This window comes from Panthera uncia, chromosome D4 (genome assembly GCF_023721935.1).
Source record: "Panthera uncia isolate 11264 chromosome D4, Puncia_PCG_1.0, whole genome shotgun sequence".
Classification (NCBI taxonomy): Eukaryota; Metazoa; Chordata; class Mammalia; order Carnivora; family Felidae; genus Panthera; species Panthera uncia.
This window is the reverse complement of record NC_064807.1, coordinates 25,144,609-25,159,677: the sequence shown is the minus strand read 5'-3', so window position 1 is coordinate 25,159,677 and position 15,069 is coordinate 25,144,609. Positions and strand designations below refer to the sequence as shown.

General features: G+C 45.2%; 1 protein-coding gene across 1 annotated transcript in view; it reads right to left on the bottom strand.

The window, feature by feature from the left end:
* The window catches only part of NTRK2 (neurotrophic receptor tyrosine kinase 2), a 332,542-nt gene that overhangs the window by 67,549 nt on the left and 249,924 nt on the right, over nucleotides 1-15,069 (bottom strand). Inside the window, exon 14 of the mRNA XM_049653049.1 lies at nucleotides 3,006-3,178. Coding sequence (XP_049509006.1) covers nucleotides 3,006-3,178 — 173 coding nt within the window. The remainder of the gene's footprint in view (nucleotides 1-3,005; nucleotides 3,179-15,069) is intronic.

The window sequence follows — 15,069 nt, the reverse complement described above, 5'->3', positions numbered from 1 at the left end:
TAAACCACTTAAATTGCTTAGAAGGCTCAATAATATTAGCTGTTATTGCTTGGAAAAGCCTTATCTCTCTTCCTCTTGTTGGAAAGGAATTCTGGAGAGATTCCAATAGGCAAAACTGTCATCTCCTTGCCAGCAAGAACTATGTTTTACTCCTCATTTCCTGGCCAACCTAGCAGAGGACTTGGCCATGTTGGTACTCAATGTATGGCTTCGGGGTGAATAAAAAGAGTGAGAGGAAATTGTACACATCTGTCTTTATAGGCCAGTGCCAATGATGCTTGGGGACATGTTCATGGTGGTTTAGGGGCTAGACTCCCTTCCAGAAAGGGAGGGCAGACTATAGTTCAGAGCACATTATTGTGCCTAAGAACCTGATTCTTGGCATTGAATACCTCTTGAAACCAGAGTTCATCAGATTCTGAGATCAAGCAGAAGAGATTCCTAAAAATCAGGTGCCTGCTTCTTCTGGAAGCAGGAAGGAGAGCTAAGGAGAGGTTGGTTGAGCCAAAAGCGAAAGGATCAACACACGCGTGTGCGCGCGCACACACACACACACTTGGTTACATACGCATGCATACACGTATGTGCACACGCAGTGTGAGCTCACAGAAGCATTTCATTGCATATGGGTGAATACGTTTGGTTGTATTATGCTATAGTTTTTGGAAAGCACCATCTTTAAATAGACAAGTAGCTGAGATCATGGGAACAAGGGAAAAATACTTCTAGGAGCAGCTAATTTTCCTCCTTTCACATCAGAGCTGAAAGACAAAAGCTACCATCATCATCTCTTATCACCTACAAGAAAAACCTTGCAGGCACAGAGTAGTGCATCAGGATGATGGTCTCTGAACACCAAGTGTCGGCTACACATCCCTAATTTCACTGGCTTTCCTCCCCCCCCCCCCCACAATTGTAAGCAAGGCAGAGCACGGGGACCCATCCCAGCAAGAGGACTAAATTGCACACATATTCATGAGGCTAGAGACGGCAAAAGTGATCCAGAAGGTGCAAACCACATGATGGCATTTTCTAAGCACAGAGGTACACTGCCCCCTCCACTGTTCTCACCGTGGTGGACTTATTATGTAAACAGCACAGTTTCTGAATCTTCCAGGGGCTGCACGAAGTGACTACCTGGTGCCCTTTTCTGGGGAAAGCCCTTTCCAGCGCCCCCAGAAACTGGAGAAGGATAGAGAGGTGTAGGTCACCGTAACACAAGAGGTATAATATCTCCAGCATTGTGGATCCCTCAGCGTGGCAGAGAGGGAGGACAGCAGGGACAGCATCTACCGATTATCTGCCACCACAATAGTCTTGACACTAGTCCTCTATGTGGGCATTATTATACCCCTTTTACTGAGGCCGACATCTTTCTCATTTGTCCTAAATTCTACTACCTACTGAGATATCACAGGCACACACTTGCTAATCTTTCAAAGTTGAGGGGCGGCTGCATTGGAAAGACGACTGCATGTTAGAGCCAGAGGTGACACAGAGAGAATCTAACTCAGGTCCACGTGGGCTGAGGATCCAACCAAGCGACAGACTGGGAAGGAGACTGGGAAGGAGAATCCAGTCTCCCCAGCCCACGCTACTGGGAATCTCACTCTTTCCACTCATGATCTTAAACGGGTGGGTTCCATTCGTTCCCCTGCTCAATGCAAATAAAAGCATTCCTTGGTTTCCTTCAGCAAGGAGTGTGTGGATCAGCTCATTTCTTCTGTCCCTTGGGAGGTGCAGGAGGAGAACACTGACCGGGAACCCTAGCTGGGTGACCACGGACTTCTCTGTCTTACCCAGTGTAGCTCTCCCAGTGATTCCCTTCGCGGAGGCAGTTGGTTTACCAGTAGATATCATCACCAGTGGAATTCAAGCTTCTGCTTGTTGAAAACCTCCTATTTGCTTCTATGCTAAGAGTTTTCTGTACTTATCCCAACTTAGTCCTCATATCTGCCCTGCTAGCTCCGTATCACTACCTGAACAGCTGAGACACTTGCCCAAGGTCCCTTGGCTAATAAACGCCAGAGCTGAGATTCAACTCCTCACTATTTCAGAGTATCTTCACCTTGACCCCTGGATTATGGGCACTCAGCATTGTCTCTCACTTATTCTGTCTTGAGACCCCTCCCTGTCATAAGGTGGGGGACTTTCTAGAAAGCCACTGGTAAACTAAAATCTAATTAGGTTAAAGCTAGAAATCCAAGTGACATGGACCCTATTTTATAACCCAGTGGCTCCCTTATATAATCAACATTTGCCCCTTCCTTGCCTTGCCTTCTTCTAATGACCCCGTTTGCCACAAAACACCTCAAGTGAAGGCTGTCCATCTTTGCAGGGCTTCAGGGTCTCAGCAAGAACTATAGCCTGTGTTTCCAATGGTCCCATCCAATGTTTTTTGACCTCCTTCCTTCCAGAGCTTTTGCTCTATGGATTCTGTTCTTTTCACCACATCCCTGACCTCCTCCTGACCTCCCGAGTCTCCATTTTGTTGTCAGGTTAAAATCCAACTGCTCATCACTCCACCCTTGACTCCTCCTCACTCCTTTTACACATCCTGTGCCTACTCTGGGCTCTCCACTCCTGGATGACCAAACCTCTCACTGTGACACCTTAGTCCCTTAACTCACTGATTCCTTAGCCCTGAAGGACACTCCTCTCTAATCCACCTGGCAAACTCCTACAGATACTCTACGGTCCACTTCAAATGCCATGTCACATGCCACTTCATTAACAAATGCTCAATGAACACAGGTGCAACTGAGTGGAATCGCTCACATCACATGCTGTAGAGTTAGTTCGTTAAGACAAGAACATTGCCGTGGCCTCAGTTTCTTTCTCTGTGGTACATGGTGGTGGTGTCACCAGGAGAGGCCATTCTAGAGAAAGTTCCAAGTGACCCTTGGACCTTCCCAGCAACTGCTGGTCCTCACCCTCCATCTGTCTTAATCATGAAGGCCTGCGCCGTCCTCAAGCCCCCTCCCATCCCATCCCCTGCACCGCACCTGAGGAACTTGTTTAGATCCCCGTGCTTCATGTACTCAAAGACCATAATGAGCGGGTCGCCCTCCACACAGACACCGTAGAACTTGACAATGTGCTCGTGCTGGAGGTTGGTCAGCAGCTCTGCCTCACGGTGGAAGTCCTTGCGGGCGTTGTCACTGGCGTCCTTCAGCGTCTGAGGATGAGGGGCAGACAGAGGAAAAACATCAACACACCTTAAACTGACATCAAAGGGAAAGGTTGTGTTGAGAAGGAAGTACTTCAGTGAGCCCCGAGGTTCGTAGATGGGAAGGAAATCCATCTCATTTACTATACAAAAGATTGGAAAATTGCCTAATTCCTGAAGAAATACCATTTGTATTAATAACTGAGGAAAAGTCCCTTATGGGTATGGAACGCTTTACGGTTTACGAAGCGCTCGTACAGATGTTTTCTCATTAAGTAACAGACATGAGCTTTTTATAGTCTTAACCCATTTTTTTCTCTATCATTACCCAGTTATTACCACAGACTTCCCTTCCTTTTTGGTACCTGTTACGTTTTCAAGGATGCTATGTGCCACTCACTTCTGCTCACATAACTTTAAGAAAAACTTGATATTATGGAAATATCCAGTAGATAGGAGAGCATACTGAACCCTCGTGCACCCATCTTCCAGCCTTGACTGTGATCATTGGGCCAGCATTACTATGTAACCCTTCAGAAAGGCTTCACTCGTGCTCACCCACGCTGCCGGCCCAGGAAAAGCCCCGATCTGGGGAGGTCCAAGCAGGCCGGTCACGTGGCCAAGATGAAGGTGCCCAGGATAGTTCTCTTCTCAGACCACTCTGCCCCCACGGTGTCATAGCAGGGCAAAGCTGTCATGGGCTGATGACACACACCTGCACCGAACTCCTGTCCTGTGCCGGTCTCTGAGCCAGAGCTGTGGTGACATCAGGAAGACACTGACCCATATCCTGGCCTCAGGTGCTTATGGACAAACAGGGAGATGAGCCACATTTATGATTAACTATAACTCAAGTTTAAGACGTGTATCCAATGTGAGCTCCCCTGCATCTCTGTCCAGTTTGATCACTTGACATGCTTCTCTTGAAACCTATGCTCCCACCTTAAGAAAGATCCACAGCTTCCCAAATGACATCAGGCCGTGCCTTCCTGTCTCTGCGTGTGTTCATTCTTCTGCCTGGAGTCCTGACTCGGGCATGGGCACTGGTGTCCGAGGTTGAATGATACCCGTACAAAGGCGTCCATGTCCCAACCCCAGAATCTATGAATATGTTACTTTACATGGCAAAAGGGACTTTGTAAATGCGATTACGTCAGGATCTTTTTTTTCCCTCCATGTTTATTTATTTATTTTGAGAGTGGAAGAGGTGCAGAGAGAGGAGCAGAGAGAGTAGAATCGTAAGCAGGCTCCGTGCTGCCAACGCAGAGCCCGACCTGGCGCTCAATCTCATGACCGCGAGGTCACACAAGGTGGAAACGCTTAACCGACTGAGCCACACAGGGGCCTCTAAGTGAAGGATCTTGATGTGGAGGGATTATCTAAGTAGGCTCAATGTCATTCCAAACAAGGGTTCCTGGGTGAGAAGGGTGGGAGGGTCAGGAGAGAGAAGGTGTAAGGTAGGAGCAGAGGTCAGGCAGTACAGAAGGTGCTACACTGTTGGCTTTGAGGGTAGAAGAAGGGGCCACAAGCGAAGGAAGGAAGGTGGCCTCTAAAACCTGGAAAAAGCCAGGAAACGTTTTCTACCCTGGAGCCTCCAGAAGAAGCCAGCGCTGCTGACATCTTCCCTTTAGCTTTAACAAAACTGATTTTGGATGTCTGACCATCAAAACAACGAGAGAAATTATTTGGGTTGCTTTAGCCACTCCGTTTGTAGTAATTTGTGACAGCAGCCACAATTAAGGGACAGGGAGAAGGGATGGCCAGAGGACTCCTCCTGGTAGAGGTGGCATGTGGGTATGTGAATCCTTTTTCCAGAGACTTCCATCTGTCTTTATTGGTGTTAGAGGGCAAATGTGAACATCCATAGTCACTCGGGAACAGAATGAAAGCATGTCACCTTCCAGATGTGTACCACACACTGCGTCAGGGTCAACGAGCACTGGCAGGCTTCTGGTGGTCATGTCGTGTGTTACAGCTCATTGCTGCCTTGACTCTGCTCTCCTGGGTGGGAGATACTCCTGACCTGGGCAACTTCTAGACCTTGGAATGTGCCACAAGTCAAGTTCCTGAGGGAAAGACTCTGGGATAGAAGTTAGCAGCCAAGACAGTCATTGGGGCATGCTCTTGGGATTAGCACCTGCTGGGAGGGACTGGGCACTGGGGGAGTGGAGCTGTGTCTCAACACTCCCCCACAAGGCCTATGGGATGACCCTTCAGAGCTGTCCTGAGTTTCAGCCAAAGGGGCTGGGCCTTTGTAGCTTTGTATCAGTCAGCCATCAGATGGAGGCCACTGGGAAGGGAGTGTGATCTTGAGTGGCCTTTCTGAGCCCCCACAGGCTGCTGGTAGCTGAGGACTGACTGAGGCTTCCTAGCAAGTGAGGGAGCAAATCCTTCATTCCCAAAGGGGGTCAGGAGGCTCGTCATCGAGTCTGCCACACGATGACTTTGCAATATGTAATTTACCATGCCCAGGGCTGCTCTCCCAAGCAGGGAAAGCACAGGAGGGCACCGATGAATATGCAGGGTCTGCTTCATATCAGCGACAAGAGAACATTAAGATGACAGAGGCAACAGCAAGATCACAAAGTCTTTTCTGCTACAATCCGTATAGAATCTAGTGTTTTCACGAACTGCCTTTAGCAGGATTTGAAGCTTTCTTCCCATTGCTGACCTGACCCAAGGAGACAGAAATTATACCTACAGTTTTCATTAGGCTACAGGCAATTACCTCTTATGCCAAAGCCTGGAGGTACCGACTGAAAAAAGGGTCTGGTGGTGGGGTTCCCCCATTCTCACATTAGAATGTGGTTTTCCAAAAAGCATCCCTCAAGAGCACCTGCTTTGAAAAGTGAGCTGATTTGGGCCAGCAAGTAGTCAGAGAAGCCATAAAATTTTGGTAGGGCTGTTGCCATGGAAACCGCACATTTCTTCATTTAATAACAAAATGAACAGAGGCTGAAAGCCTGCGTTTTGGGGCTCTGCTTCCTCGAAGCTCCAGAAACTGGGCTTGTCCGCATCCAAACTAAGCTCCTCTTGCTTGTCCCCATCCAAACTAAGCCTCCTCATGGGAGGCATGAAGTGCTTATCTTCACGACCTGTTTAGGTTCGTTTTATCTGTGGGCCTGCTTTTTAGGTGTTTTTTAATCCAACCAGTGTTTTGGTCTGCCTAACTTCTAGGTAGAAAAATAAATCACAGTTAGGGCAAGAAGATGGACACAGAGGACGTGGACGTTGCCATTGCCTGGGAGCAAAATACACACATCGGAACGTCTCATGCACTTGGACTTGCATTATGGTTTTGGGTACGTGTCTGTCTCCACTACTTCTGCTGACAACAGAATCCAACGTTGGGCAAATAAAAGAACCCTGGACCCACGAGATCTGTGCAAGCTAGAGACGAGAGAGCACTGGAAAGGGCTGAAAAGTGGACGTTCATGTGGAAAGGTGGCGAGTGGGCCCGAGTACATGTAGAGAAAGCAGGGACGAGAATGTAAGGATGAGGAGGAGACTTCCCAATGCCTTCTCTCCTGGAGGGCTGGCCCCAAGCGGTTGTGTTCTCCTTCCGGTCAAAAGACAGATCCTCACAGGGCACCTGGGTGGTTCAGCCCATTGGGTGTCCAACTCTTGATTTTGGCTCAGGTCATGATCTCATGGTTTGTGGGGTCAGGCCTCACATCTGGCTCTGCACTGGCAGTGCAGAGCCTGCTTGGGATTCTCTCTATCGCTCTCTGCCCCTCCCCTGCTTGCTCCCACTCACTCTCGCTCTCTCTCAAAATAAAGAAACAACAACAACAGAAAACCCCCACAAATGACAGAGCCTCACAATAGTGGGACTCAAAAAGAAGGCATTCTAGCTTAGAATTAAAAAAAAAATCTGGGTTCAAATTCTGACTGCTCTGGATCTCTCTGAGCTCTGGTTTTATCCTTTGTGGAGTGAGGGGAACAATGTCATCTATTTCTCACAGTCACTGGGAGGACTGAGTGAGGTAGTGTAGCTAAGAAGCCTCCGAGGGTCCCCGGTAGACAGTGATATTTGAAATCAAAACCACAACTAGGCCTGCATCTGATTTGCTCACATGAGGATGCAGGGAGGCCCAAAGATGCATGGATAAGGTACAGAGATGGCCCAATAAGAGAACAGCGGTACCCCGGGCTGCCACCATTTCCCTCCAAAAGCCCTTTGAAGCCTGCGATGTCTTCTCAGAGATAAAGTCTCCTTACTCAGAGGCTGCCTTGTGTGATTGAGATTATTTCTAGGGCCTCAGCCCATCGTTAACAGTGAACTAGAGAAGACTACTGACCCCTTTAGGGCATTATCACAAGGCATGAAAAGATTCTTCATGTAATCTCTCTTCATAAGTTTTAGCTATGTACTGTTGATTCCAGAATGCTAGATTGTGTGTGTGTGTGTGTGTGTGTGTGCGCGCGCGTGTGTGTGTGTTTAAGAGAGATAGAGAGAGACAGGGAGGGAGAGACAGGGAGAGAGTTAGGCAGTGGGGTAGAGGGTGGGATGGGAGAGAAAACAGAATTTTTGTTGGGGGGGGGCACCAAACTAAAAGAGCTAATGAGTATCTCACATCTCCATTTCCCCAAGGTAATACACTATGGGAAGAGACTGTGCTCTTAGTGTAATGTCAGAAGCTGTGCTTCAGTAAAATTTTTGGATTTGAGAAAGATTTCACTATTCATGGGGTGAGTGCATCCTACAAACCTAGCTGCATCCTATGTGCCCATCCATTTTTGCATGTTGGGTCCCTTTTCTAAATTATGATTCAATCCTATTTTAAGAGATTCAGAAAATATGGCAGTAACAAGTTGGGCAAAATCATCTTCTGAATTTGGCACTCAGAGGGCAGAATTTTTCTCAGGGTGGAACCATAGCCAGACAGCAATCAGAAGCTGGAAAAATCCTGCTATCAACCCTATTTATAAAAATCATCTCTGTTTTAGTACCACGGCTGATTGTCATTTTACTCAATTAAAGGAGGCTTGGCTGGTTCCCCGAGTCCTTGGCAATGGACATGAGGTGGCAGCTTCCCTCACTGACAATTCCCTCCACTTAAGTTTCATTTTGACAGGCATATTTGCCCCATCAGTAAGCATTGCTATTTTCTTACTCCTGGTGTCTGCTTTGTAGCTTCATTCCTTCTTATTCCTGGTGAATTTCCTGACACTTCAAAAGCTACCATCCTTTCTGAAGACATTCTCAAGGGACAGGTCTCATCCAGAGCTACAGAGAGTTACTGCCTTGAGCACACACTGATTCAGAGTTGGAAGAACTGAGCAGCATGCAATAAACTTCAGCACAGAACTGAGAAACTAGCGAAGGCAAAATGGAGGTAAGGGGAAAAAAAACAAAAGGAAAATTAGCATTCATCACAAATGCTTCCATGAAATATTAACGCTAACTAACTGGAAGCTCAGAGGAGAGGAGAGAAAGCTTATTTGAAATCATTGGTGTGATTGGATGTGGTAGGATGTGACAAACGATCATTGCATTTCAAAGTACAGGTGGCTTAGGAAACACAAGCTTGTGTCCTTGTTTTCAACACTAATCTCATATTCTTCTCCTATAATATGTAACATCATAGAAACAAAGTTAAGGTGAAGTATAAAAACAAAGAGATTATTATGGTAGGACTTCATTATGCTCAATGCCTATTACCATGCTTAAAATATGGAGGGCAGGGAGTTAACTCCCATATGAAACAACTAAGATGCATGAGAATGTCTGTCAACATGCCTAAGTTCTTCTGGGTCAGGATAATTGATTGCAACGAGCTCTGCTGATAATGGAGACTGTTGACCTTTCTGATACCTCTTAGACCTGTACTATTCAATATGGTAGCCAACAACTACATGTGGCTGGTGGTCTTTTGAACTCTGGCTGATCCAAATTGAGATGTACTGTAAGTATAAAATACACACCAGGTTTTGAAAACTGGCAGTGTATAAAATATCTCATTAATATTTTTATATTAATAGTATGTTAAAATGATATTTTAGATATGTTGAGTTAAATAAAACATATGAATACAGTTACTTTCATCTGTTTCATTTTACTTTTTAATGTGCATACTAGGAAATTTAAAAATGCAAATGTGACTTGGATTTGTGGCTCACATTATACTTCTGTTAGATAGCACTGTTCCATAAAAGCCCTCTCAAAAGACTATCAACGGGTCAACCTGCCTCTTGCAACTGTTGGAAAACAACAGTAAACTGAAATAGAATTAAGGCAGACACCCTTCTTATAAGGTTCTTACAGGCAACAATTAGCCAAGGATTTAGAGTAAGCTGTAGTCACGATACTGTGTGATTCTTCTAACTTACAGGGTCTTCTCTAAAGAAAGGCAGAGGAAATTTTTATCAAATTCTTACAAAAGTGAATTTTGGAAGACTATGTTTTAATAAATTCAGAGATAGGAAGAGCTTTATAGAAATAAGATCTTAAAAATTAAGGAGAGTGCAGTGTGCCTGGGTGGCTTTGTCAGTTAAGTGTCCAACTCTTGGTTTTGGCTCAGGTCATGATCTCCCAGTTTGTGAGCTCAAGCCCCATGTTAGGCCCTGTCCTGACAGTGTGTGGAGCCTGCTTGAAATTCTCTCTCTCCCTCTCTCTCTTTGTCCCTTCTCCACTCATGCTCTCTTTCTTTCTAAATAAATAAATACATAAATAAGTAAATAAGTAAACTGAAAAAAAAAAAAACTAAGCAGAGTCCAATAGGTGGCTTGCCTACATTAAGGCAATGAAAACTAATTAAATGATTATATGAAAATGAAATTGATCACACTCAGTGCTTACTATGTACTAGAAACCAACACCTGTGTATATCAACTCAATCATATGTAACTGGCCTTTGCAAGGACTTTAATTATGTACCAAGTGACAGCTTCAAATACAAGATTCATAGCCAGGGTGTTGATTGCTGCTATCTCTATTTTCACAGCCATGCTGACTCTTATGGTTCAGAATCTAACAAGTTGACCATCCAATGGGAAACACAAGGCCAAGTCCTAATTCACACACTTTAAAATGTTTACAATCATTTGGGTACTGAAATTGATGGTTTATGCATGCATATCACATCAAGTTGCATATTACAAATGCTAAGTCTTTGGAAGACATCAAACTAATTCATAGCAACAGTCATATTAGAAAAATATTGACTCAAAAGAATGAATCAGAAGTTGTCCTCCAGCATGGGCAGCTGCAATATATTTACCAGCTTTAAATACAATTAAAAATTGGAGCCAATTGCACTAAACTTGCTGATGGATCATGGTAGACCAAGACTCAATTGACAGTTGGCTTATCATGTTAAAGTCAATTAAAAAGCGGGGCAGTCAATTAAAAAGTGAGGCACAGATTCCAGAGATACAGAAGTGTGAAATGAAGCCTCCAGCTATGTTGAATACCAGATGAGTCCTCATTCCAGTGAAATGCACTGTTTTGGGCTTAGCATGTCTGAGAAGATGGGGATAAATTGTAGACAAGCCAGAAAATAGGGTTAACAAGACAACTTAACAAGACAAAAAACAGATCTCTTGTCAAAGGTTAAAAGTTGAAGTTACTGGAAAGGGGACACTGGTGGAGCAACTTAATCACCGGGGCCCTGACTCAATACAAGAGGGACCCTCACCAGGCAAATGTTGCTCTCAATCCTATGCTGTATGGGAGTGCACACATTTCTCACACAGCCCTCACCCCCCCCACACACACACACACACATCACAGATACACACGTGCACACACCCACCCACACGTGCCAGGAAAGAATGGCCTTACACTAAAGTACAGTAGAAATCTATTAAACAATGTCTGGACCATAAAGACGATGGAGCCTTTTAATAAGCCACCATTAAAAGTTCTACAACTTCTATTACTAGAGACTTGTCAAGATGGAATTGATAGCACTTTCTGCAACATTCTGTCCTGTTAAGGCATACAAACTCTTTTTATAGGGCAGCGCTGACAGATGTTCTCTTAAATATACTAATCTTGTCATCTTCCATTTCCATGATGTGGGAACAAGGATTCCGTGTGCAGTGGGGAGAAAGTGCAGGAAGAGGGAGGAATGGGAGGCAAACCTCATGATTTATCGCATGTGAGGACTGATACGGTGACTGCCACAAAAACAAAACAACGCAAAGCAAAACAAAACAAAAAAACAAAACTAAAATGAAAGAAAGCAAGAAAATAGCCACATGCCTTAGAGATAAACGTGCCTGGGTAGAGCGCTTGAACTGATGAACTCTCGATGTCCTTTCTTGTCTATGAATTGTTTCACTCTTCTAGAATGGGAGGGAATAAGCTTTCCTTTTTGAGCCCTTATTCTGCCCTATACATATTCTGAGATAATTGGCTCTAGTTGCTTCTTCCCCACAGATGGCCTCATCTGTGCCATGTGACCACCTTGGATAGTTGGTCCACAGGTAGGTGGCCTGGCATGAAGACAGAACAGAGCAACTGAACACACAGTATTTTCCTTCTTGAGCAATCTGGATGGGGGGGGGGGGGGGGGCACAGAGACTACATGAGCAGCAGTTGGCCCTGAAGCAGAAGTCAAATGTTAGGAAGCAGCAGAGGCAAGAGATAGCTATACTCCATCAGCAGGGAAGCCTGGAGGACAGTCCCTGGCGTCTCCTGCTGAGAGGATAAAGAGGGCACAGTCACAAGGGCCACCTCAGATCCAGAGTGAGGTTTTAGATCCCAACTGTTCTAGCAGTGAGGCCTAGCTGTCCTGTAGTTCCTATTTGAGTTGGTCATATTCCTTTTTTTTTTTTCCTTCTCAGACTTTTACCCCTTTCTTCAGGGATAGAATCTCTCATATTCTTTCAGGGAAGCATGGTTCCCCACGTATAGTCCATGTGTGTTGTGCAGAGTTGACCCACCATCCATTTGCAAGAATATGTACGTGACCCAGTCCTGGATATTCAGACTATTATCCAGAGAGTCAGAGGACTTGGTGACCCAACTCAAGACAACTAGCCAGTAGGAAGTTGGCCCTTGGACTTTTGTGTAATTGTTGGGGAAGAGGAGCTCTCTTTTGGGTTGCTGGATGGCAGGATCCAAGCCCAGAGCTGTTGCTTAGATAGCTCACCACAGTGTGGGGAGAACTTGCCTGGTCAATACAGAGGAAATACAGTCAATACAGAGGAAAGCAGACGGTCAATACAGAGGAAAGCAGACCCGAGAGACAGAGACAGGGAGAACTGATTTCCTGGATCCACCAGTCCCTGAAGCAAGGATACCAGTAGCTTGAACAAATAAATTTCCTTTTCTTCTTAAACCAGCTTGAGTTAGGTTTCCAATGAGCAGTCTACTGCTCTTCTCCTCAAAGCCGATTGTGATGTTTTGTTAACATTCATTCCAGAATCCAGTTTTCTTTATTTCTGCCTATTTCCTTGAATTACGTTTCTACTGGGAAAACAAGAAAAGTATCTGTCGACCTTACACACAAATGAGCACAACTAGCACATACCTTTGTGTTACTTGATAAGTGGCACTGTGTTGAATTTCTTCAACTTGGTCTACCAGGGCATGTGCAAAATTCAGTCAATAAGAGTGTGGTACATGGTAAGCATCATACTGACGGGGAGGCCTGAGTTTTAGTCCTACGTCTGACGTTAAGTGACCTTGGTCAAGCTATGTGATGTTGGATGAGTCATTCATCTTCTCTGGGTTCCTGTTTCTTCCCTCACAAAAGGTGGGAGTTAAGCTAAAGAACATCAGCTAATAGTTCTATATATCTGCATAGTGGTTCAATCATTTCTAAAATGACTTCTCATTAGATTACACTATCCTCTATATATCATCTTTACAGTGCCTCTCAGCTATAAAGTTCTATGATTATCAGTAGCTCATCAGATCATTTCCTTACCTAGAAACGTCAACTGCAGACTCTTCACTTTTTCAAAGGCTATTTTTTCTATAGTTTATCTGTCCACCCGTCTATCCTTTTGTTCACTCAACAAGCACTGATTCCATGTTACTAGATATTAGACAATGTGCTAAAAAGCATGATTCTCGCCCTCAAAAATACCGCTCTAACGGAGGAGACCCACAATCTTGCCATTGATTAACTAAGCCCGCGGATACATATAGAATGCACAACCTTGACAAATGCTGTGAAGGACAAGGGCAGATGCCTTACTAGCATGTAATAGGGAGGTCTGACTTAGCTGGGGGAGCAGGCAAGGGAATGTATCTCCAAAGAGGAGCAACCTGAGCGGAGAGCTGATGGATTAATGGGAGCTGTGTGCATCGAGGGGGCGAGGTAGGGCTCTCCAGACACAGGAATGGAAAAACATGCTGGATGTGACTTTGGGGCTGCCGAACGGTAGTGTGCCAGAGGGCTTATCAGTCAACTCTTCCAAAACCCTTGGTGAAGAAAATCATCCTTATTTCCTCTGTTAACAAGAAGATATTCAGAAACATGAAATGCAAAAATCCCAAAGGAAGTGCCTGCTGAAGTCAGATTTCGTCCTTTCTAGTCTCAAATGTTCCTGTGCTGGTGCCTCTCACTCACTTTAACTTACCCCTCAAGGAAGTCACTCCACTTCCCTAGGTCTTGGCTTTCTCATCTATAAAACATGAGGCTTGGGTTCTGTAGGATTTCTAAAGTCTCTCTCGTGTGCAGCATTTTATGTTTCTGGAAATACACCTGAGTTAGTGGAGAGGGGGAGGAGAGGCCATGAATCCTACAAAGCGCACTTGTGGCTATGTTTAAAAAACAAAAATCCGCATGCATTCATAGTACAAGAAAATGTTGTAGGCATTGTAGCTATTGAAATGCAGGTTGGAGAGAGCCAAAAATAGCTAACGCACCCACAGCTAATGCAGGGAAACTGCCATGAAGCGTTTCCTTGGCAATTGAGTTACTTAAAGGTAAAGTAACTCATTCTGATCAAAGACTGGTTTCTCTGCTTCTCATTCTCTTTATGGGCTCTTCAATTGTAATACAGTGTAAAGAGGAAAAAAAATAATTGTCAAATCTATTTCACGAAAAAACAAAGGTCATCCAAAAATATCAAGAAAAGGTCAATCTGGTTGGCTCCAAACAAGCAGATACTCTAAAGGGAGAGGCACGCTCAGCCCTCCTGCACCCTCGAATGCCCTACACATGCCTTAGGATCACTTCTGTCTCAAATCGGTTCCGTGGATCCCTCCAGTTCTGAAATCACTTGGGGCAGGCGACGCCAGAATTTACAGGAAACTGACATCTGTCAGTCTGAATGCAAAGTCTTGGATTTCAAACCAGTCAGCTCCTTCTAGAGAAAGAAAAAGGACAATAGCTGCAATTTCTTAGCATACATAATCAATGCTGCCGGGGTTGCTAGGCAACGGGCAGAAAGCCTGTCAAACATCCCTGGGTGCCTCCAATGGGAGAGAAGCAGCTCCCGCAGCCACTCCTCAGAGATGACAGTCTGTGCAGGCCCCGGAAGCTGCATTCAGCTTGTCTCATTCCTTAAAAATTCGCTTTCCTGTGGTTAGGGCCGGAACCATAGACGTTTTCCTCCCAGGCTCCTGGGATAGTCTTTGAACACACTTTCAATTGGCCAGCTCGCAGCCCTAAAATTGAGCAGGTTGGGCTGGAGACAGCAGCTTTGTAAAAGGCCCATGTGCTATTCTGATCCATTCATCCGGAGCCTGTAGAAGATACGACTCCTTCCTTGTGAGGTTGCAGCCTGCGGATCCCGGAAAATTAACCTGGGCATCCTCTCTGAAGCTTGAAGTCATTCCAGCGAACATAAACAAAGCCTTTGATTTCAACAAAGCTGCACATGCAAGATCACTGAGATGAGACTTCTTAGGTGTGCGACCTTGAGGTTGGAACTGCATTTTTGAGCTGCAGGCATTTTGTCCTCTCTGCTTGAAACAACAGTTGCATTTGAATTTC